We start from the raw sequence: 25,758 nt of genomic DNA, 5'->3' as shown, positions 1-25,758 counted from the left end.
CACCATATTGGAGGGGCTTTTAACCTAGGAGACAGGGGGGGGGAGAGCCCTCAGAAGTAGAGTCAGTCAGGAGGGAGCAAAGGACAGAAGGTACATTAGGGTCAGCAGCGACAGTAGATCCGAAACGTCAATTGGGGGGGTCTGTGTGGGCAAACCTCAGACCAAACAGGAATAAAAACAAGCACCATTCACTATCAACTTCCACGAATCTAAGAGGGGTATATGCAAATGCCAGGAGCCTAGCTAATAAAATGGATGAGTTGGAAATGTTAGTACATGAGGAGGACATAGACCTTGTGGGAATAACAGGACCTTGGTTTGACCCATCACATGACTGGCTGGCCAATATCCAAGGGTATTCTGTGTACCGGAAGGACAAGGTAGGAAAAAGAGGGGGAGGGGTATGTCTCTATGTCAAGAATAATGTAAGGGTTATAGAGAGGAATGATATTATGGAAGGGATGAGTTCGGAGCTAGAATCTGTGTGGGTAGGACTCCATAGGGAAGAAGTAAAGGGAAAAGTAATTGTGGGGGTTTGTTATAGGCCACCCAACCAAAGGGAGGAGGTAGAGCTGGAATTTATATCACTGTTGGGTAAAGTGGCAAAACTGGGATCAGTCATCATATTAGGGGACTTCAACTATCCCAACATTGACTGGGATGAGGGGACTGCACACTCACAGAAGGCCCGTCTATTCACGGAAACCTTACAGGACAACTACATGTCTCAGTAAGTTGGTGGAGTGCAGTCCTGGATCTATTGATCACTAATGACCCTGACCTAATCTCGGAGGTAGGAGTCCAGGACAACCTGGGCTCTAGCGATCACAGGATGATCACATTAAATAACAATATAACAATGCAAGTGGGGAACATAAGAACCCTAAACTTCAGAAGGGCAAACTTTCCAAAACTGTGCTCAATGATGGAAAGGGTAAAATGGTACCAAACCCTGGGATCCCTGACCACAGAGGAAAAATGGGAATGCTTTAGGAACATATTAAACAAATGCATTTCGCAGTGCATTCCTATGGGAAATAAATTTAGAAGAGCCAAAGCAAAACCTGGCTGGCTAAACCGTAATGTTAAAAAACGTATTAGGGGGAAAAAAATGGCCTTCAAGAAATATAAATCAGAGGGCACATTATCGGCTTTCCAGCAATACAAGGAGGCAAATAAGAAAAGTAAATACGAAATCAAAATGGCTAAAATCAACTTTCGAGAGACAAATAGCGGAGAATAGTAAAAAGAACCCTAAGAAATTCTTTAAATATATCAACAGCAAAAAAACTAGGGCAGAGCATATTGCACACATAATTAACGTTAACCACAAGCGCTTAATTTATAAAATAAGGTCTGCAGGCATCGACCACAAGGTTTGCTCTTGGATACGGAACTGGCTAAAAGGGCGTGTCCAAAGGGTGGTAATAAATAGCGCATACTCAGACTGGTCTGGGGTGGTAAGTGGGGTCCCCCAAGGCTCAGTCCTGGGACCAACCTTGTTCAATTTATTCATAAACAGCATTGAGGACGGGATCAGTAACTCTATATCAGTTTTTGCAGATGACACAAAATTGGCCAGGGCAATAACTGCACAGCATGAAGCAGATATCCTACAGAATGACCTGAACAAAATAACAGAGTGGGCAACGACATGGCAAATGAGGTTTAATGTGGAGAAGTGTAAGGTTTTGCACTTGGGGACTAAAAACATAAGAGCACAATACACGTTAGGGGGGGAACCTTTGGGGGAATCAAAAATGGAGAAAGATCTGGAAGTCTTGGTAGAGGATAAAACTATAATCCTACCACTTTATAAAACTCTGGTCTGACTGCATCTGGAGTCTTCTGTCCAGTTCTGGTCACCAGTCCTCAGGAGGGATGTGTTGGAGCTGGAGAGAGTCCAGAGAAGGGCAACTAAAATAATTAGGGGATTGCAGGACCTTAATTATGAAGAGTGTCTGCAATCGCTTAATTTATTCTCCCTGGAGAAGAGACGCCTGAGAGGGGACATGATAGCAATTTACAAATACCTCAATGGTGATCTCAGCATAGAAAAAAAGCTATTCAGTTGCAAGGATTGCATGAGGACGCGAGGACATACAATGCGATTAGAGGAGAAGCGTTTTAACCTCAGGCTATGCGGGGAGGTTCTTTACTGTTAGGGCTACAAGATTGTGGAATTCTCTACCACAAGAGGTGGTTTCTGCGGAAAGTATGGCTACTTTCAAAAGACTCTTAGACGTACATCTCAAGGATCAGAACATTAAGGGGTATGAGAGATGATTACGGCCACACACACCTACACAGGTTGAACTGAATGGACTATTGTCTTTATTCAACCTTAACTACTATGTAACTATGTAGAGATAAAGCATCACCTTATCCAGCTCTCCGAAGGTGATTTTCGGGTGGGCGTTATGATGCCATTTGGCACCATTCTGATGCATTTCGTCACAGGCACTTGATTTTGTCAAAGGGTAAGAACAGAACACAACCTGGCTTTATTCATTAAAAAGGAACCTCAGTCCCCCAATATTTTTGCCCCACACCTCCTCGCCTGCACCTCCATCTTTACTTATCTCACATGTGCACAGATGTGCCGATGGCCTCTGGCAGGTTCCCTGTGCATGCGCACTCAATACTGATGTCTAGGATTTTAATACTATGTGGCATTCGACCGCGCACACAGACATCCCCCCCATGGGTGCATTTGTGCTGCAGGTTTCCACTGGTTCCTAAAGACCTGTAGTACATCTTTGCATTCGCAGAACCCTGTGGCACGCTGCCTAAATAGGTCAGAATTTTTTTTTTTTATTGAATTTTTATCCAATGGAAGAAGCATGGGGTAGGAGGCAGAAGAAAAAAAAGTAGTTTTACTGGCAAAACCAGTAAGTCTTACATATCTACAACAGAGACAAATCAGATCTCCTGACAGGACTGTGCTGTGTGGCAGAGCTGTGCAAATTTCAGGACTGAACGGACAAAAATACAAAACTTTTGACAGGTAAATGGTTCCTATATACAGTATGTATTCCATCCAAGCACAGTGATATCTATAGGGTCAGCAAGATATAGTAGAATGACATGGGCTCAGGAACAAGGTCTGTGATGGTGTCAGGTAATGAACTGCCAATGGTATATAACTTACACATGTAGCACCCTCCTAGTTAAGTGCTAGGTATATGCATCTATGCTCCTTCTGCTTATCAGGGGAGCCTGATCTATTAGGTTGCCTGTCACATGTTTCCAGGTGTGATTCACTGGGTCTGAGGGAGTGTCCCCCACTGTATCCAATGAGGGAGCTTGTTGGACAGTGGAGGAAACCCAGCCAGTGACACATTCGCTTTTATGGGAGTCCCAGTGGGAGGGCATTCTTGCAATGCATCCTGGGATTGCTCATAAAAGCAGAGGGGGCATGTGACAGGGTGTTTTTGGTGGGAAGCTGTGTCCCAGGAGGAGGTAGACGGCTGTCTCTCCTCCTGCAGAGTGTGAGGAAGGTGGCCTAAAGGCGGTCAGCCTAGTGAACCAGGTGTGGAGCTGAACTGTAACTGATGGTGGAGCTGCTGGCAGAGTCTTTTGGAAAAAAGGTGTCCGTGAGTACTGAGGGACCTGCCAAAGGGTCTGGCCCAGGAAGGGGGAGCACTCCAGTGAAGTCATGGGATCAAGGAGCTAGCTCACAAGGAGAGTATTACAGTAAAGGGAGTGCCATGTAGAAAGCCCTAAAGAATAGGAACAAAGGGGGTGCCAGGAAGGGCCCTGAAGAGTGTTCTACAGTACAGCTTATCTAAGGAGGTTCATTAATTACTACTTCATCGCTAGTGACAAGGTGAAGCAGCGGCCTTGCCGCACTCAGTTACTTCTAGATGTCCCAGCAAATTGTGCATAGTTTATTCAAGTTGGAGTATCCCACTTGTTCCCTTCTATCCAAGTTCCCAATAAAACCACAAAAACCAAAACTCCTGGACTGTTTCTAGACTGAGCCATGCACTTTGAAGTCACTTAACTGTTGTACTGTTGCTATGGGTAACCCAGGGGAACCCGTCACAAGCAGCTCCCAAGGGAGTAGTGCTACACACAGAAGAAATTCCCAGATCAGTTCCACAGGATTCTCCTGGTGGTCCAAATGTAGTTCTCTATTGGTGGAAATGTGGCAGAGAGAAGATAAGTGTGATATTATATTGTCCTGAATGGAAGTAAGTAAGTAACAAACTAAAATGTATGTACAAATGTTCTAAATACACATTGTGTTTTCTGATAAACAAGGCCGGCGAGACTCCGCTGCATTACTGCGCCAGGACGGGGAACACGGAAGTGCTATCGGAGATGATTACCCATATCGGAGGCAGCTGCATTCAGCAGACCATGAACAAGCAGGCCAAGGTTAGAACCTTACATAGGGCATACAGAAGGGTCCCTCATATTATAGGACAGTCCCTATTGGGGGAGGGGGGTCTCAGACTGAAATTGTTAGTCGTTTGGCTATCATGCTAATATGCTGGCTTATATACCCTCAGAAAATAGGCTGGAAAAATAGTGTATATATAATGAGTGGCTTCTATTGACTTTGTACAGAACTAAAGATGTGAGCGTAATATAATTCAATCATAATAATAATTATAATCATTTTAAAGCTGAACTCCTGGCATGTGCTGGCAAGAAGCATGCTGGTAGGAGGAGAGAGATGAGCTCATTACTGTGCTGCTTCACCTTTCACTTTCTAGTCATAGACTGGTGGTGGGCCCAGGATGACCTGGGCTCAGAGGAAGTGGGTTGAATGATGTTGGCCTTCAGACAGAGGACATCTAGTGGAAGAAAAATAATGCTTTTCATAGCCACCAATCCACTCTTTACTTTTGAAAACAAGAGCTGCAGAATGATGAAAGCCCCATGTGTTATAGATTGTCCTTATGTGTTGTAGACTGTCTCTGTGTGTTGTAGATTGTCCCCAAGTGTTGTAGATTGCCCTTATGGGTTGTAGATTGTCCCTTTGTGTTCTAGGCTGTCCCCAAGTGTTGTAGATTGTCCCCAAGTGTTGTAGATTGTCTTCATGTGTTGTAGGTTATCCCCCTGTGTTGTAGATTTCCCCCCTGTGTTGTAGATTGCCCCCCTGTGTTTTAGATTGTCCTTATGTGTTGTAAATTGTCCCCATATGTTGTAGATTTTTCCTGTGTGTTCTAGGTTGTCCCCATGTGTTGTAGATAGTCCTCATGTGTTGTAGATTGCCCCCTTGTGTTGTAGATTTCCCCCACCCCCTGTGTTGTAGATTGCCCCCTTGTGTTGTAGATTCCCCCCCCCCCCCCTGTGTTGTAGATTGCCCCCTTGTGTTGTAGATTGCCCCCTTGTGTTGTAGATTCCCCCCCCCCCTGTGTTGTGGATTGCCCCCCTGTGTTGTAGGTTGTCCTTATATGTTGTAGACTGTCTCTGTGTGTTGTAGATTGTCCCCAAGTGTTGTAGATTGCCCTTATGGGTTGTAGATTGTCCCTTTGTGTTCTAGGCTGTCCCCAAGTGTTGTAGATTGTCCCCAAGTGTTTTAGATTGTCTTCATGTGTTGTAGGTTATCTCCCTGTGTTGTAGATTTCCCCCCTGTGTTGTAGATTGCCCCCCTGTGCTTTAGATTGTCCTTATGTGTTGTAAATTGTCCCCATATGTTGTAGATTTTTCCTGTGTGTTCTAGGTTGTCCTCATGTGTTGTAGATAGTCCTCATGTGTTGTAGATTGCCCCCTTGTGTTGTAGATTTCCCCCCCTGTGTTGTAGATTGCCCCCTTGTGTTGTAGATTTCCCCCCTTGTGTTGTAGATTGCCCCCCTGTGTTGTAGGTTGTCCTTATATGTTGTAGATTGTCCCCATGTGTTGTAGATTTTTCCTATGTGTTCTAGGTTGTCCCCATGTGCTGTAAATTGTCTTCATGTGTTGTAGATAGTCCCCCTGTGTTGTAGATTGCCCCCCTGTGTTTTAGATTGTCCTTATGTGTTGTAAATTGTCCCCATATGTTGTAGATTTTTCCTGTGTGTTCTAGGTTGTCCCCATGTGTTGTAGATAGTCCTCATGTGTTGTAGATTGCCCCCTTGTGTTGTAGATTCCCCCCCCCGTGTTGTAGATTGCCCCCTTGTGTTGTAGATTTCCCCCCCCCCTTGTGTTGTAGATTGCCCCCTTGTGTTGTAGATTGCCCCCTTGTGTTGTAGATTTCCCCCCCTGTGTTGTAGATTGCCCCCCTGTGTTGTAGGTTGTCCTTATATGTTGTAGACTGTCTCTGTGTGTTGTAGATTGTCCCCAAGTGTTGTAGATTGCCCTTATGGGTTGTAGATTGTCCCTTTGTGTTCTAGGCTGTCCCCAAGTGTTGTAGATTGTCCCCAAGTGTTGTAGATTGTCTTCATGTGTTGTGGGTTATCCCCCTGTGTTGTAGATTTCCCCCCTGTGTTGTAGATTGCCCCCCTGTGTTTTAGATTGTCCTTATGTGTTGTAAATTGTCCCCATATGTTGTAGATTTTTCCTGTGTGTTCTAGGTTGTCCCCATGTGTTGTAGATAGTCCTCATGTGTTGTAGATTGCCCCCTTGTGTTGTAGATTTTCCCCCCTGTGTTGTAGATTGCCCCCTTGTGTTGTAGATTCCCCCCCCCCTGTGTTGTAGATTGCCCCCTTGTGTTGTAGATTGCCCCCTTGTGTTGTAGATTGCCCCCTTGTGTTGTAGATTTCCCCCCTTGTGTTGTAGATTGCCCCCCTGTGTTGTAGGTTGTCCTTATATGTTGTAGATTGTCCCCATGTGTTGTAGATTTTTCCTATGTGTTCTAGGTTGTCCCCATGTGCTGTAAATTGTCTTCATGTGTTGTAGATAGTCCCCCTGTGTTGTAGATTGCCCCCCTGTGTTTTAGATTGTCCTTATGTGTTGTAAATTGTCCCCATATGTTGTAGATTTTTCCTGTGTGTTCTAGGTTGTCCCCATATGTTGTAGATAGTCCTCATGTGTTGTAGATTGCCCCCTTGTTTTGTAGATTTCCCCCCCCCCTGTGTTGTAGATTGCCCCCTTGTGTTGTAGATCCCCCCCCCTGTGTTGTAGATTGCCCCCTTGTGTTGTAGATTGCCCCCTTGTGTTGTAGATTGCCCCCCTGTGTTGTAGATTTCCCCCCCCTGTGTTGTAGATTGCCCCCCTGTGTTGTAGGTTGTCCTTATAGGTTGTAGATTGTTCCCATGTGTTGTAGATTACCCTAATGTGTTGTAGATTGTCCCCATGTGTTGTAGATTTTTCCTGTGTGTTCTAGGTTGTCCCCATGTGCTGTAGATTGTCTTCATGTGTTGTAGATAGTCCCCATGTGTTGTAGATTGCCCCCCTGTGTTGTAGGTTGTCTATGTATTGTAGGTTGTCCCCTGATTTTTGTAGGTTATCCTGGTGTGTTGTTAATTGTTCCCATACAGTATGTTGTAGATTGTCTTCATGTGATGTACATTAGGTTGTCTTCATGTGTTGTATGTTGTCACCCTGTGTTGTAGGTTGTCCTTATGTATTGTAGATTGTCCCCCCAAGTGTTGTAGATTGTCTTCTTGAGTTGTAGATTGTAGGTTTTCCTAATGTGCTGTAGGTTTTCCCTGTGTATTGTATATTGTTCTCGTGTTGTAGGTTGACCTTTTACATTGTAGATTGTCCTCATGTGTTGTATATTGTCCTTATGTGTTGTATATTGTCCTCATTAGTTGAAGATTGTCCCCATGTATTGCAGATCGTCCTCATGTGTTGTAGCTTGTCCCTATTCATTGTAGATTGTCCCCTGATGTGACACTTGTTCTATTCCAGAACGGCTGGTCTCCATTACTGGTGGCGGCAGAGAGCGGTCACACCGGAGTGGTGAAGATTCTGCTCCAGAATCATGCCAGGGTGGATGTGTTTGATGAGGTAAGATGTTTGCTTTGAGAGGTTGGGCTGGTGTATAGGGTGATGATGAGAAATCTGTCTCTTGGTTTGAAGAGTAGATCTGGGCAAGACCAGGCCAAGTGATAGGTGGAGGAAGTGGGTGCCATGGGTGGTTCAGCAGGAAAGTGGTTCCAAAGTATACTGCTCAAATAGTTCACAGCTAATGGATGGGGGAACACTTTGGCCAGTCAGCCTTGGGTGCTAAGGGACCTTTTTGCTGTTTGCCATCTTTGACCATCTCTTGAAGTATGTCCTCAGTCTCTGACCATCTCTCCCAACTTGTCTTTAGTCTCTGGCTATCTGCTGTAACATGTCCCCAGTCTTCGACCATCTCTCATAATATGTCTTCAGTCTATGACCATTTCCTGTAGTATGTCTCTGACTATCTCCGGTAGTATATCTGCAGTCTCTGACCACAACACCTGTAGTATGTCTGCAGTCTCTGACTATCTACTGTAGCATGTCTGCAGTCTTTCACCATATCCTGTAATATGTCTGCAGTCTCTGACTATCTCCTGTAGTACATGTGCAGTCTCTGACCACCACCTGTAGTATGTCTGCAGTCTCTGATCATCTCCTGTATTATGTCTGCAGTCTCTGATCATCTCCTGTATTATGTCTGCAGTCTCTGACCACCACCTGTAGTATGTCCGCAGACTTTCACAATCTCCTGTAATATGTCTGCAGTCTCTGACTATCTCCTGTAGTATATCTGCAGTCTCTGACCATCTCCTGTACTATGTCTGCAGTCTTTCACCATCTCATGTAATATGTCTGCAGTCTCTGACCATCTCCTGTACTATGTCTGCAGTCTCTGACTATCTCCTGTATCATGTCTGCAGTCTCTGACCATCTCCTGTACTATGTCTGCAGTCTCTGACTATCTCCTGTAGTATATCTGCAGTCTCTGACCAACACTTGTAGTATGTCTGCAGTCTCTGATGATCTCCTGCAATATGTTTGCAGTCTCTGACAGTTTTCTATGGCATTACATTTACCAGATATTATGGGTGGCCCTTTGTTGACATCAGGAACCATATTTTGGCCTCCCTTCCCCTGCCAGTTTGAGAAAGTTGACCACCACTTTTATATACAGTATAATAAAAAATTTAAGTATAACATGGTTGTTAAAATGGCTAAAAGCAAAAATGCGTTTTTTTTTGTTCTCTTTGTCCTTTTGGCAAGATTTCCTTTTACATGTAGAAGAATTTGCTACAAAGTGAGCGGAATATGATGCCCCCATTGGATGATTTCCCCTCACCTCCTGTTCGGTGACATCTGTAAAATGTTGGATGTTCCACCACATTTTTCCTTGAAGAAAATAAAAATAGAGAGGGGGTATGTACTTAGTTGGGACACAGACAGCAATAGAAACCTCAACTATATATGAAGTAGTAAGGGTGCCATACCAATGGTTGGAGAGCCCAAAATTGAATTTTTTTTTAGTGAAATAAGAAAGCCAACACGTTTCAAAGGGTTACATCTAGTTACATAGTAGTTGAGGTTGAATAAAGATAATAGTCCATTCAGTTCAACCTGTGTAGGTGTGTGTGGATGAATTCATTTCCCATACCCCTGAATGTTTTGATCTTGGAGATGTACGTCCAAGAGTCTTTTAAAAGTAGCCATACTCCCCTCAGTTACCACCATTTGTGGAAGAGAGCTCCACAATCTTATTGACCTTAGTGTAAAAAAACCCTTGCGTAGCCTGAGGTTAAAACGCTTCTCCTCTAATCGCATTGTATGGCCCCGTGTCCTCTTACATTCCTTGCAATGAATAGTTTTTTTTCTATGTTGAGATCACCGTTGAGGTATTTGTAAATCGCTATCATGTCCCCTCTCAGGCGTCTCTTCTCTTGGGAGAATAAATCAAGCGCTTGTAAACGCTCCTCATAATTTAGGTCCTTCAATCCCCTAACTAGCTTAGTTGACCTTGTTTCGGGGGTTCAGACTAAGTTTTTTGTAATCTCAATATGGCGGACCTGACTGGATTGTAATAACAGTTGTATTTATATAGTAAGATCCTTCCACCCGTAGTTGGTGAAAAATGGAGTTCTTTGCTTGTCTGAACCCCCGAAACACCTTGGCTTTCTTATTCTACTGATTATCCAATAAAATACCATTTAGAACTCTCTAACTACCTGATGAGGATTCTAACCCTTCTACACGCCACCCCTAAACCAATAGAAAAAGTGTTGGCAAACAGGGGATCTAACCTTTCTAAACTCTATCCAAAACCAAAAGAAAGAGTTTTGGCTGACGGGGTTTGAACCTTTCTTTACTCTGTCCAAAATACTTTACAGATTAGAAAAGCCTGCCAGATAACAAAATGTTTTATCCTCTGCAGCACGGCAAAGCAGCCCTTCACCTTGCTTGTGAGAACGGCCACGACAAGATGGCAGATATCCTGCTGCGGCACAAGGCTTTCGTCAATGCCAAAACCAAACTGGGCCTGACGCCGCTTCACCTGTGCGCTGAAAACGGCTGCAATCACCTTGTTAAACTGCTGGTGGGAAATTACCTCGCCGGTATTGATGCCATGTCCTTGGTAAGCAACATTCCTTGCAAGCTATAAAATCTGAATCCCCCATCAGAAGCAATTCACAATTCATCAATAGGGCCGTTATTAGAAGTCGTGGGGCCCCATACCGTCTGTCTGATAGGGACCCCCCTTCCTCCTTGGGATGGGATGAGCCAAAGGTTTGCTCAGAACTATTAAAGCTACAGCCTTCCCCACCAAATTGGTATTGAAGAGGAGGTTGGAACTTTAACCACTTGCCGACTGCCTAGCGACAATTTACGTCGGCAGTCAGTGCCTCACAGGCAAAGCGACGTAGGTCTACGTCGCTAGCCTGTGAGGCTCTAGGGAGCGAGCGCGCGCCGCCGGAGGCACGCTCCCGCTCGCTCACGGACCCCCCCGCACTGCCGGGCACTCGCGATTGTCCGTTACACCGGGAGAAAGGCAAGCGGCTAATGTAAACAAAGCCGCCTGTCATTCTCCCCTGTGTAAGAATAGTGATCATACGGTTCTGCTATGTAGGACCGTTGATCTCTGTTCTTACACCTCAAGCCACATCCAATCACAGTTAGAAGCACGCCCCTAGGGAAACACTTAACCCTTCCCTCGCAAAAAAAAAGTTAACCCCTTCACTGCCAGTGTCATTTTTACAGTAACAGTGCATATGTATAGCACTGATTACTGTAGTAATGTCACTGGTAACCCCAAAAGTGTAAAAAATGTCAGTCAAGGGTCCGATCTGTCCGCCGCAATGTCGCAGTCCCGCAAAAAAAATTGCAGATCGCTGCCACCACTCAAAAAAAAAAAAAAAAAAAAAGACAAAAATCTTTCCCTTAGTACTGTAACGCAATAACTTTTGCGCAAACCAATCAAAATACGCTTGTTGTGATTTTTTTTACCAAACATATGTAGCATAAAACAAAATTGGCCTAAAATGTTAAAAAATTTAGATTTTTACATTTTTTTGGGGAATTTCATATAAAAAAATGTGAAAAATATTGTTATTCTTGCAAAATTGACGTTCTTTTTTTGTTTATAGCGCATGATCAAAAAATTCCACAGGTGATCAAATACCACCAAAAGAAAGCTCTGTTTGTGGGGAAAAAAAAGACATAAAATTAGTTTAGTTAAAGCATCGCACAACCGCGCAATTGTCCGTTAAATTCACGCAGTGCCGAATTGCAAAATAGGCTCTGGTCAGGAAGGGGGTAAAATCTTCCGGGGCTTAAGTGGTTAATTTAATTGTTGGTAGCCCTGCAGCAGGGAGGATTAGGCTCCATTCACACTTGTGCGACTTGTCATGCGAATTTGAACATCAAAGTCGCTTGACAAGTGGCAGCCCATTCTTTTCTATAGAACCTGGTGTAACTTAAAGTTGCAGCGATTTTTGAAAAGCTGCCTTCACTACTTTGGTGCGAATTTTGATGCATTTTAAATAAGAGAGAATTTTAATTTGAATCAAAGTCAAACCAAAAGTCTCATCAAAGTCGTGCTTCAAAGTCATACTGGAAATCAAGAGACTTTTGGAAAAGTGCTAATGTGAATGGAGCCTTATGCAGTCTGCTCTCAAAAATGAGTGTGAAACGAAAAAAGATATTTTCACCATAGATGCGCAGATCAAGCAAGTCCAAGGGATGCTGGTAAAAACCATCCTTCTTTAATTATAAGCTTCAGATATGATGGCTAGGTCGCTGCAGCTCCAGTCAAATCCACTGGGTGGCGGATGAGTCAACTGTAAAAAGCAAAAAGAGAGACAGGGCGCACATCCGACCTAGTGTAACTCCATTTTATTAAAAGTTGTCAGATTTAAAAATTTTGCACTCACATGTAGACTGGGGATATTGAGCATGCCAACAGCCTCCTAACGTTAATGGCCTCTTTAAGTGCACCGGGAACCCGATCCGTGCTCCTGTGTCCAGGCGTGTGATGTCTATCTCCTGGTCTGCTGAGAGCGCAGTACGCTCCAGCGTCTGGATCCACTGTGCCCGACGGCCCCTGCCGCGCATGTGCGCATCGGTCCAGCCTGGAGAACAATGGCATCGGGGAAGTCTCGGCGGATAGGAGGGAGGAATGTCAAACCCAATCTGTTGCTATGATGACGCGTTTCGGAGGCATGGCCTCCCTCTTCAGGTCACAACTCCATCCATGCCCCATGGCATTTTATATTTACTGGCCCCTCCCCTACCCCTCAACTTAAAGATGCCATAACTGGAGAGGCCCCATAACAGGGGAAAAATTAGTAAATAGTCTCATCTTTGTTCCTGGGCCCCTGCTGCTTAACTGATGGGAACCAGGAACCTTTTATTGACCTGCTGGAAACCATGACACATGGAATTATTGTGTATGCACCCAAAGGTATTTAAAGAGTCCTGTCTCTGCCCCTGGACCCCCTGCTTGACTGATAGGGCCCAGTTCCTTCACTAAAGGGCCGGCTCTCCCATCCTATCCATGGCCCTGTTCATCAATATGGGGACGGTATGGTTGAGATTACTGGATTTCTCTTATTGATACTTCAGTTGTGGGTGGAATTAAATTTGAGGTGCTACTTATAATAATGATAGATATTCATGTGCATAAATATATAACCGTAATAAACTTATACCAATATCACTCAATGCTTACATAATCATATATAACTTTTTCAAAAAGTGTCCAAAAAATTATACAAAAAGTGTCCAAAGACAGGCGAAATTATATTTCTTCCACACCATGTGCCTAAATGTGCTCAATATGCCTTCTCAAACGTGCTCCTTAGTGGTGTTCCTCCAACTTATTATTAGGGGCCACTCACCAGATGGATTTAAAGCGGAGTTCCACCCAAAAGTGGAACTTCCGCTTTAATTAGTCCTTTCCCCCTGATATGCCACATTTGGCATGTCATTTTTTTTGGGGGGGCAGCAGGTACCTAGTTTTGACATGTACCCGCTCCCACTTCCGCTTGGAGCACTGTGGCGCCCTGAATGGAAGTTCTTTTCTCCCCCTCCCTCCCTGCAATCTTCTGGGACACGTCAGAGGTCCCAGAAGATTGCCGGCCAATCAAGATGCGCAGCGCAACTCGCGCATGTGCAGTGCGTACCCGGCTGTGAAGCCGCAAACTGTCACAGCCGGGTGCCCACAGCAGTGATGCCGGCGCCGCCCAGACCAGAGGGAGAGGATCGAGGCTTCGGGCGGCCGCATCGCTGGACCGGGGGACAGATGAGTGTGTGTTTATTAAAAGTCAGCAGCTACACTTTTTGTAGCTGCTGACTTTTAATAAACACAGAAAAGGCTGGAACTCCGCTTTAAGTCGAATTTTAATTTTAATTTTGGAAATTTGGACGAATTTAGTTTCGTCATTCGGAGAATTCGGTAAAATTAGTTTGTACTGTAATTTCGGGGATTCGGATATATCTGAATCTCGAATAAGGAAGAATTTGTCCAAATATTTATTCGGAACGAAACAGACCGCACATCATGTGCCATCTGAAGAGCATTGGTTGGGGCTGGGTAAGTGGGGCCCCCGGGCAACTGGCCGGCGTGCCCAATTGGTAAGATGGCCCTGTGCACTTGTCTAAATTCCAGCAGCTTCAAATCTTTGAGCCCCTGACCTGGAAAAAGTGTACAGACCAGGACCTCTGCCTTCACTGCCTGCATGCTTGTTACAGGTCAGCGACAGATGCCAGAGACAGCCAGGCATTCAGCATTTCAGAAATGATGGTCTCCTATTTCTCCATACAGGTTTCTTTTTAAATAGTAAGATGTACAGGCAGACCAGAAAAATAGTAAGAGGATTCGGCTGGGTACAGCCGTGTAAGCGCTAAGTAGAGGATAAAGTGGTTTACATATTTTCCTCTGTCTGTATACACAAGACAAATACAGAGGCAAATTATAAATGTGAACGCCATAACACAGCCAAACTGTAACTGTGCCCGAGAATGATTTTATGATAAATTGCCACCGGGTTCTAATCTTTCGCCGCCCACTGTCTCTGATTCCTTCTGCAGACCAAGAGGACTCCTCTCCACCTCGCCGCCCGGAATGGTCAGCTGGACGTCTGTAACAGCTTGCTTAACATGAAGGCGGACGTCAACGCTACTGACATAGTAAGGTCACTTAGGGTCATTGAGCTACAAAAATGCAAAACGCCAGGCCCGGCCTAGGACTTCATCAACTCAGGTGTTTGCCAGAATAGCCGGTGTGCCGGAAAAATCCCAAAGACAGAGCACATACTCAGGGGCAGACTGCAAACTTTCGGCCCAGGGGGCAAGTACAAACCAGAGGCCCATGGTGCAGTGACTTGGCCCCCTCCCACTCTCCCTCTTCCCATCCTCCTCATGACCCCCCATTCCAGGTTGAAGCCCTCCTCCAGGTACTCTCTACTCACCAGCTAAATCCAGGTTCCCAACCTGGCCAGCAGGGGGCGGAGAGCTGGGAGAGCTTGGTTTGGGCTGGCCAGGGAAGGAGAGTCTCCAGTGGGTCATGGAACTGGCATCTGCTCAGACACAGTTTACACCATCCATGCTAGGGGGGGGGGGGGGGTAGGGAGGCCTGAGCTCTGTCCTTGTCTTCAACCCGCACTCAGTAGGTAAGCATCAGAGTGGCCCGGGGGGCAATTGACCCTCTGCCCCTGCACATACTGTTTCAACTGAAGGAGCACCAGACCTAATGCTAAAAAAGTTCAGGTCGCAATTAAGTGGAAATAAACCTCCACAATAAAAAAATAAACTAAAAAAATGACCCCCATAAGCTTTATGCTATGATGTACTAGTATGCACAGCATATGAGAACATTATGTCTGACTTACCTGCCAAATGATCCCCTCCAGCACTGATCTGTCAGCAATTCTGTCAGTCGTGGGTGCTTCCAGTTCTTCCAGTCTTCTTTTTGGGTTTGAACTCTTTGGCCATTTGATTGGCTAGGCTGTAATGACGTCACTTCTGTGTAAATCACAGTCACAGCACAGGGGGGCGCCATATATATGTAGCAGTGTACACAAATGCTGACAGGCTGGGAGAGGGGTTTATGGGTCAATAGGGTCTCTTCTGTCATAAAAATGTTGCCTGTCAGCAATTTCTTTTTAAGTTTTGACTCTAAATTAATGGTTTGCCAAAAAAAAAAGCCAACGTGTTTCAAGGCCAAACATATTCTCCCTTCATCAGGGCTTAGAATGTAGACAGATGCTTGATTCGACTTTATTGATTAAGTGCAGGGGTCTACAATTTTTCTAAACAAAGGGCCAGTTTACTGTCCTTCAGACTTTACAGTGGGCCAGACTGGGCCATCAGGAGTAGAAAATGTCCCAGCATTAGTGGGAGTAAAAAATGCCACTTCTTTGGTGTTAGTGAGAGAAATTGTGCCCCATCGTTAATGTCAGTAGGAGGAATTGTGCCCCATTGTTGGTGTCATTGGAAGGTATAGTGCCCCATCATTGGGCGAATTGGTAGACATTGCACCCCATCATTGGAGTCTTTGGGAGAAATTGAACCCATTTATTGATGTAAGTGGATGGAATAATGCCCCAAGGGCCAGATAAAGGCAAGCAAAGGGCCACATCTGGCCCCATGGGCCACAGTTTAGAGACCACTGATCTAGTGGAAGTAACGTTACTGGATAGGGAGAGTCAGTAACCAGCAATGCCAGTGTCAATGGCAGTGGCATCCAGGGGAGGACTGGGCCAGGGGGAAGGGGGGCAATTGCCCCTGGGCCACTCTGATGCCCTGTAAAAAGGCTAGACTGCTTCTGCCACAGACTAAAGAATCTAAAGGATTCCTGGTGAAGAGAAGCAAAAAGTTCCTTCCACTGACCTACGGAGTGCAGGATGAAGACAAGGACAGAGTGCAGGCAATCCTCCCCCCACCCCAGCATTGGTGGTGTAAACTGTGTCTGAGCAGAAGCAGGTTCCATGCCCCACTGGAGACTCTCTCCTGTCCAACCCCAACCGATCTGTCCCAGCTCCCCCCAGCTGCCCCCTTCTGGCCAGGTCAGGAACCCCGATTCAGCCGATGGGTAGAGAGCACCGTTCCCTTTAAGCTGCGCGCATGCGCCGCCACGCAGTCTAATTGACGGTCCGGGGCAGCACAAATTCAGACCGCGCAGCCGCATGAAGACGGTAAAGGTAGTGAGCAGTGCGCCCCGAGAGCCCGCCCATTGTGTGACAATAGCGAATGAAAATTGGCTATTGTCACACGGATCCTCCTCCTGGCCAATCAGGGAGCGGGTCCTCCCGCTTCCTGATTGGCCGAAAGGCAAACCACCCCATGCCATTGGCCGAGGTCTGAGGAGGAGGCGGAAGGACTGAGGAGACGCGGGGACTGAAGAGAAGCTGCCGTGAGGTAAGTGCACGGGTCTCGCGGGGGGAACGCTGGCATCTCTGCATTGATTGGGGGCAATGCTGTGGGCACTCTGCATTGATTGGGGCAATGCTGTTGGCACTCTGCATTGATTGGGGGCAATGCTGTTGGAACTCTGCATTGATTGGGGGCAATGCTGTGGGCACTCTAAATTAATTGGGGGCAATGCTGTGGGCACTCGGCATTGATTGGGGGCAATGCTGTGGGCACTCTGCAATTGATTGGGGGCAATGCTGTGGGCACTCTGCAATTGATTGGGGGCAATGCTGTTGGCACTCTGCATTGATTGGGGGCAATGCTGTTGGCACTCTGCATTGATTGGGGACAATGCTGTGGGCACTCTGAATTAATTGGGGGCAATGCTGTGGGCACTCTGCATTGATTGGGGGCAATGCTGTGGGCACTCTGCATTGATTGGGGGCAATGCTGTGGGCACTCTGCATTGATTGGGGGCAATGCTGTGGGCACTCTGCAATTGATTGGGGCGATGCTGTGGGCACTCTGCAATTGATTGGGGGCAATGCTGTGGGCACTCTGCATTGATTGGGGGCAATGCTGTGGGCACTCTGCATTGATCGGGGGCAATGCTGTGGGCACTCTGCATTGATTGGGGGCACGCTGGTCACTCTGCATTAACGTCCCCCCCCAATGCTCAGTCTAAAGGTTTGCGCTCAGAAATTTTTTTATTTGTTCAGCACAGTAAAAAATTAGAGGGAACATTGGTAGAGAGTACCTGGAACGGAGCTTCAGCCTGGAATGGGGTCAGAAGGAGGCCGGTAAGAGGGAGAGTGGGAGGGGGGCTGAGCCTCTGCACCATGGGCCTCTGGATTGTACTTGCCCCATGTGCCATTCAGCCCCTGCTCCAGGATGTCTTCTTTCAGAAAATATTTAATATTTTGGAGGTTTGAAGTGATCTTCAGGCCTAAAATTATTTTTTAAATGGTCACCCCTCTGGCAGTGATAGGCTTAGGTTTCCCTGGCATCACTGATGGGAAATACAAAATGTTACAGATATAAGTGGAAATGTAATAGAGGGGAGATCTTTCAATTTGTGAAATTTCCCTTTCTTTCTTCAGCATTGAAAGCCAGATCTCCATAATCAGACAACATTACTGAGCCTTTTCCTTCAAATCTAGCTGTGCCCGCAGATACATTTTAATGGGCATTTGTCTTTTCTCAGCCTTGTAGGAAGTATGTGGAGAATGCAGATTCCTCTCTGGTGATTGTGAGTCTGCGGTGAGCCCAGAATGTATACAGTAACACGTGTGTGCGCAACGTTTGTTGTTCTCAGTGACGCACGCCGCCTGCATAATATGTGCTGGGTGACCTCAGAACCAACACCTCTCATACAAGTGTCATCTCAGACATGAAAGTACCACCGGCCTGACACGCTAAGTATCCCTTCCTGTATTGTTGGCCCTGCAGGCGATCAGACGTCTGCGGAGGACTTCCCTTTGTGCTGCTCCCTTTCCTCCCTCTGATTGTCCTGAGCCGACAATTCTCAAATTGTGGCCTTGATGTTTACCCGAAAATGCTGAAAGAATTTCCTTCATGGTCATTTCACTACAGTAGGCTATTGGCTTTTTGAGGACTCTTTATTCCTTAATGGGGGTATATATACCATGGCGTAACCCTATAGAAACATGGAGCCTGCCGTTACTGACTTCTCATTCTGGAAGTGCTAGTTGCCTGGCTGTCATGCTTATCCTCCTACTTCAATAATTTGAGTTGCTAACCTGGAACAAGTACAATATTAATAGTATTGAATTTGAAGACCTGTATACTTGTTCTGCATCACTGACTTGTCCAGAATTGAAGCCAGAAGTTCTGCATAACAGCCAGGCAACTAGCAGGGATGGAATAAAGTAAGAGTTTTTGTTTCCCCAAAATTTAGGTAAGATTTTGGTAAACTTTTTCCAATTTTGTGAACTACACGGTCATGTGGAAGGCAAAAATGTAGGTGTGTTATGGTGGTTTCAAAGCATTAAATGGACCCAAAGGTTTCCAGAAACCCCTTTCAAGTGTCCTGGACCTATTCTTTTGCCAAAAAATTACCCACCATTGGGCATTTTTAATTTTTTCAACAAGAAGAAAAATGAGGCATGAAAATAAAGTAAATCAAGTAAAATTGCACATCCACGTCCTTAGGTTTACTGTACTGGGAGTTTTATCCTGTAGTGAAAGACTGCATGTTTCTCTTTGCAATATCTGGACTGATCTTAAGTTTATTGTAAAGGCAGACAGTCCCACGTAGGACGTGTTCAGTAAGATTTCAGTAGATCCACTAGAATGGCTTATTTTTGTGTCTACTGGACAATTATGAATTTGTGATAAACTTTGTTTGGTTGTTTGACTAACACAGGGATAGGCAACCCTGGAGAGGTGGAAAGAAATATATCTGAGCAACATGGAAGAGAGCAGGAGACAGTAGTATGTAAACACAGAGTGCAGAGGTCAGTAGTATGTAGGGCAGAATGCAGGGATCAGGAGTGAGTAACACAGGTTACAAGAGTAAATAAAGCAGGTAATACATTCACAAGAAAAGAGAAAGTATGGGTTTTAGGGCCCGATTGAAATAGGAAAACCAAGGATCCGTTTTTAGTAAAAAATTTAACATTTTATTTAGATCACATATAAAAAAGATATATGGTGTGTTACATGAGGGATTCCTGAAAAACAAACAGAAGCAATAACCCATATGTTAACCACGACATGACAATTAAAAACTACAGCACAGAAATATACCCCTTGTAGGGGGCTAACACATGCTTCAAGCTGGTGTTGGTGCGAGAAGTCTCTGTTGTTATTCGGTTTGAGGTTAGCAGGCAGGACAAGCGGCTACCTATCACCCATAGAGGTTTTGGTCTCTGATCAGGTGACTTTGCACAATAATGATGGGGGTCATCTACTAAGAGACTCTGATGGGTCCTGTCTCCATGTATCTCCTCAAACCATAATTAGAGCGTATTATCACACTGAGTGACGTCGCTTGGGAAGGCCTATCTACAAAAAAATTGCAACCCAAGACTGGGCTGGATTAATACTATGCCTTTGATACTCACCTAAGTAGCCAAAATGCAGTGCCTTCTTTGACTGATCTAAACCAGTAAGAGGATATACTCAGAGAGAGGGGAGGAACAAATCACCACTACTACATATGGGGAACCTATATGAACTGAAGGAACAGAAACCTTAGATTGATCGGTTCTACTAAACGTGTACTTACAAGAGATTCATGAACATAGGAATCTATATGTCCTGCCTATTAACAACACTATATACTGCAAGAAATATCGGTATTGCTCGGTCTCTTTGGCCCTGACGAAGCCTGATGCGAAACACGTTGGGTCATTGGGACCCTCAAACCGAATAACAACAGAGACTTCTCGCATAAACACCAGCTTGAAGCATGTATTAGCCCCCTACAAGGGGTATATTTCTGTGCTGTAGTTTTTAATTGTCATGTTGTGGTGAACATATGGGGGATTGCTTCTGTTTGTTTTTCAGGAATCCCTCATGTAACACACCATATATCTTTTTTATATGTGATGTAAATAAAATGTTTAATTTTTTACTAAAATGGATCCTTGGTTTTCCTATTTCAATCGGGCCCTAAAACCCATACTTTCTCTTTTCTTGTGAATGTATTACCCGTATTTTGGGGCTTGGGCCAATTTCACGGTATTTTCTCTTTAGTAAATAAAGCAGAGGTCAGTATTAAGTAACAAAGAGTGCAGAGGTCAGTAGAAAGTAACACAGAGTGCAGAGGTCAGTACTATGTAATGCATAGGTCAGTACTATGTAATGCAGGGGTCAGTAGTATGTAACGCAGAGTGCAGAGGTCAGTAGTATGTAATGCAGAGTGCAGAGATCAGAGTAAGCAACGCAGAGGGTTGAGGTAAGAGTGAGTATTGCAGTGTGCAGAGGAAAGTGGTATGTAACACAGAGTTCAGAGGTCATTGTATGTAGGGCAGAATGCATGGGGTCAGGAGAAAGTAACGCAGTTGGCAAAGGGCAAGAGTAAGTAGCGCAGAGGTCAGTAGTAAGTAACAGAGTGCAGAGGTCATAGTAGTATTTAGTGAACAATATACTACATCTACATATCATATTATGTTTATATTGGACTGTACTGTCTCAGCTGTACCAATATTGAATTGTATTAATTATGTTTTTAACTAACTGGAACACTAATAAAATGTATACATTTTAATCATGGTGGTATTGTGCTCACCTCATTGACGTTAACACTTCCTCAAAAGTCCCTTGTTCTTTGGAGATATATCCTATATACTCTCTATATGTTTTTTGGTTCTAAGAGTGCAGAGGTCAGTATCAATTAACACAGAGTGTAGATGTCAGTAGTATGTAATGCAGAGGTCAGTAGTATTTAATGCAGAGTGCAGAGATCAGTACTAAGTAATGCAGAGTGCAGTGGTCTGTCAGTAACACAGAGTTCAGAGGTCAGTAGTATGTAGGGCAGAATGTAGGGGTCAGGAGTAAGTAACACAGTTGGCAAAGGGCAAGAGTAAGTAGAGGTCAGTAGTAAGTAACAGAATATAGAGGTCAGTATCAATTAACAAAGAGTGCAAATGTCAGCAGTATGTAATGCAGAGGTCAGTATTATTTATCACAGATTACAGAAGTCAGTGATATGTAACAGAGGGCACAGGTCAGTAGTATGTAACACAGAAGGCAGAGGTTATTAGTATGTAGGGCAGAATTCAGGGATAAGGAGTGAATGTAGAAAATATATACAAAGTATATTCCCTGCGCCAAGTATAAGGTAGCCAATAAATATGAAAAATTAAAGAGACAATATATTAATATAAAATGGGTGAGAATAGCTAAAATAAGCAGCTGCTGTAAAAATGAATGAATAAGATGCCAAAAAATGGTCTTTAAAAAGGCCAAATACAGCGCTTGCTATTGCAAAACAACTAGAATTCCTATAAATTACCAATAAAAATTAACCTGTGCTTGTAAAGTGCCAATGTGTCTCCATAAATACCACTTAAACAATAGAAACATATAAAATAGTATAAAATAAGTGTGATTGAATATTAAAGGACATTAAAATGACAAAGATTAATATTCTGGTGTACATAAGTGACTGTGACTAAAATATATACATTAATCAACAGTATAATATATAAATATGAGAGTCCAATGATAAATAGTAATTGATGTTCAGGCAGTTAATGTCCTCAATAGATGTTTATCCATAAAAAGTGCAAGTGCTCTGGCTTGATCGTTCAAAGTGCTTGTTCCAAAATTGAATAAGATGGATCACTTACCAGATGACGTGGGTCTTATGTGTCGTGATGACGTTATGCGGTCCAAACTGACGCGTTTCGTCACTTCCAGTGACGCCTTCAGAGTTTTTGAAAAACGCTACCCTAGTTGGAACACAAGCCGGAAGTTAGCCGTGATTCCGCGAGGAGGACACGCAGCCCGCACCGCTGACCACCAGGGATAGCGTGTTTATGATTTTTAAACTTGTCTGAACCCGATGGATGGGAAATAAAACTTTTTAAGACTTTATTACGCTATTTGGAGCATTTCTTTTCTCCTTTTCCATCATTCCTGAATAATATATCCCGGAGTCCAGAGGAGCCAAAAATAGCCCACAGGACCACCTACAAGGGAAAAGCCACTTGGTCCAGGGGGCCACTATAGCCTGAAAGGTCTTAGTGTCATACGACACATAAGACCCACGTCATCTGGTAAGTGATCCATCTTATTCAATTTTGGAACAAGCACTTTGAACGATCAAGCCAGAGCAATTGCACTTTTTATGGATAAACATCTATTGAGGACATTAACTGCCTGAACATCAATTACTATTTATCATTGGACTCTCATATTTATATATTATACTGTTGATTAATGTATATATTTTAGTCACAGTCACTTATGTACACCAGAATATTAATCTTTGTCATTTTAATGTCCTTTAATATTCAATCACACTTATTTTATACTATTTAATACGTTTCTATTGTTTAAGTGGTATTTATGGAGACACATTGGCACTTTACAAGCACAGGTTAATTTTTATTGGTAATTTATAGGAATTCTAGTTGTTTTGCAATAGCAAGCGCTGTATTTGGCCTTTTTAAAGACCATTTTTTGGCATAAGGAGTGAATAATGCAGATTGCAGTGGTCAGGAGTGTGTAACACAGAGTTCAGAGGTCAGGAGTAAGTAATGCAGAAAGCATAAGTCAGGAGTAAGTAATGCAGAGTGCAGGGGTCAGTAGTATGTAGGACAGAATGCAGGCATTAGGAGTATGGAGGGCAGCATGCAGGGGTCTTAAGTAATGAAAAAGGGCAGTGATCAGAACTTAATAACACAGAGTGCAGGGGTCATTAATGTGTACTGCAGAGTGCAGGGGTCAGTAGTATGTAATGCAAAGTCCAGGGGTCACAAGTAATGCACAGTGCAAAGGTCAGTAATTCATAACACATAGTGAAGAGGTTGGGGGTAGCTATAACACATCTCCCCTCCACAAACAGAAATAACCCCTTCCAATACAAACATCTTGCTAAAATGGCCCATAGCACAAGTTATTCTCCCTCCAGAACCAGCAAAGTAAGTTAAGTCCCCCCAGGTCTCCCCTTACATAGCTGTGTATATGATACGTTGGAGCCAAAGAGGAACCTAGAATTTCCCCCAGCTCTGCAATGCCTGTTGCTGCTCTTATCTGAAGTTTGAGAGGGGGCGAGTGGGGTCAGGAGCTGGTCGCTGGTTCAGTGGGCACTTAGTCTACTGGTCACATGGCCATGGTTGACAGGTAGATCACGATCGACCTGTTGCTGACCTGCGGTTTATTTAATCTTGAGGGTGCTGTTTTTTTTTTTTCTTAATAATTACAAAGCCACTAAAATGTATCTAAGATTCTCTTTATGTTTTTGTGTTTTGTCACGATGTCAGCATGGACAGACGGCGCTCCATTTGGCTGCAGAAAATGACCACTCTGAAGTCGTTAAACTGTTCCTAAAACATCGGCCTGAGCTAGTGACATCCGCCAACATGGACGGCTCCACATGCGCCCACATTGCAGCTGCTAAAGGCAGTGTTGCTGTCATCAAAGAGCTGCTCAAGTTCAACAGTAGCGGTGTGACGACAGCGCGTAACAAGGTGCGTATGTTCCAGAATATCACTGTGCACATACAACGCACTGTCTAATCTGATCTGGATTGACATGACTTCTCGAGAATTTTCAATTGCAAATGCAGAAAGAGTCACATGGTAAATACAAAACTATTGTTAGATCATGGCTTCCTTTGTAAGTTCCCCCATCGCCCCAGCAGGAACTCAAATAGCAATAAAAACTTGACAGGCGTTCTAATGCTTCCCTAATCCATCCAAACAACAACAAAAATTTTATATATATATTATCAAAAGGGATTGCTGCACATAAAAACTTTTATTGGAAAAATCTAATCAAACAGACATTCACAAAAATCTGTCAGAACATGTCCATAATATGTCCATTACATCATCTAATGCCTCATACACACGCAATGATTATCGGCCGACCGATCGTCCGTCTTTTGTCCAAGTTGTGTTTTGTTGCTTGGAATGTGCCTAGACTGCACACAAATTTTCTCGGCCAACAAAATTCTACTTCAGAAGTGATGTCATGTGATGGTTTACTTTCCGTGTGTTTTTTCTTCTCTGAGAATGCCCAGTCTTGCTCATCAGATTTTTGTCTGCTGAAATCTGTACTGACTGACGGAAAATCGGCCGTTGTGTTGACGGCCAACAAAAATTTTATAGCCTGCACACCAGATTTTATTCGGCCGAAAAGTCGGAGTCGGTTGTTGAAAGCATCATACTAACAAGCCGAAAATCGGCCGATCGGACGTTGGCCGAAAATTCACGGCCAATAATCGATGCGTGTGTACGAGGCATTAGTCTGGTAAGAGGCGTTATATACGGTGGAGGATAGAGCACCAGTCCCTCAGTTGATTTATGTGATTTCCTGTCTGTTCTCTGGTAAGGAGTACCTACATGTGTTTTCCTCACCGGGTCTAAAGCCCCGTACACACGCACAGATTGTTGGCCAACTGATCGGCCAACTTTTGTCCAGTGCTGTTTGTTGGTTGAAATGTGCTCTAGACTTGCACTGGCCAACAAAAACCAACTTCTGAAGTGATGTCATGTGATGGTTGACTTTCCGTTAGAGCTGCACGATTCTGGCCAAAATGAGAATCACGATTTTTTTGCTTGGAATAAAGATCACGATTCTCTCACGATTCTCTGTGTAACATCTTTTACATTATAAAAAAAATTGGGATAACTTTACGGTTTTGTTTTATTTTTTTATTTTTTTATTCATTAAAGTGTATTAATTGCGTTTGAAAGACTGCTGCGCAAATACAGTGTGACATAAAAATTTACAACAATCACCATTTTATTCTGCAGGGTCTCTGCTAAAAAAAATATATATATAAATGTTTGGGGGTTCTAACTACTTTTCTAGGAAAAATAAACTGATTTAACTTGCAAGCAACAAGTGTAGGAAAAAGGTTTAGTCTTTAAGAGGTTAAACTTCCTTCCTCCGGCAGAGGGAAAGAAAAGATACAATGTAATCATTTGTGTTTACAGTTCAGTGGGAGACTAATGCTGATAGGCTTTTGCGGGAGGCTCTTTTTTTTTTTTTTTTGACACCTGCTCCTACACAGCTATGTAAAGAATCGAGCAAGTGTCATGTTAAGATCGTCAGGGGGAGTGAATCGCGATCTCGATTCTGTTACGATTAATCGTGCAGCTCTACTTTCCGTGTGTTTTTTCTTCTCTGAGCATGCCCAGTCTTGCTCATCTGATTTTTGTCTGCCGAAATCTGTACTGACTGATGGCCCGTACACACGTACCGATTGTCGGCCGTAAATATTCGGCCAACATCCGTTTGCCCGATTGTCGGCTTGTCAGTATGATACTTCCGACAACCGACTGCGACTTTTCGGCCGAACAAAATCTGGTCTGCATGCTATAAAATTTT

General features: G+C 44.1%; 1 protein-coding gene across 1 annotated transcript in view; it reads left to right on the top strand.

Moving 5' to 3' along the window:
• Positions 1 to 25,758, top strand: part of LOC309556168 (uncharacterized protein) — a 216,924-nt gene that overhangs the window by 128,915 nt on the left and 62,251 nt on the right. The window contains exons 15-19 of the mRNA XM_082258529.1: positions 4,267 to 4,383; positions 7,789 to 7,887; positions 10,253 to 10,453; positions 14,407 to 14,505; positions 23,685 to 23,891. Coding sequence (XP_082114655.1) covers positions 4,267 to 4,383; positions 7,789 to 7,887; positions 10,253 to 10,453; positions 14,407 to 14,505; positions 23,685 to 23,891 — 723 coding nt within the window. The remainder of the gene's footprint in view (positions 1 to 4,266; positions 4,384 to 7,788; positions 7,888 to 10,252; positions 10,454 to 14,406; positions 14,506 to 23,684; positions 23,892 to 25,758) is intronic.

Source organism: Pelophylax lessonae, assembly GCF_965119305.1.
Source record: "Pelophylax lessonae genome assembly, chromosome: 5".
NCBI lineage: Eukaryota > Metazoa > Chordata > Amphibia > Anura > Ranidae > Pelophylax > Pelophylax lessonae.
Note: the sequence above shows the minus strand (reverse complement) of the source record. Positions and strands in the feature narration are given on the sequence as shown.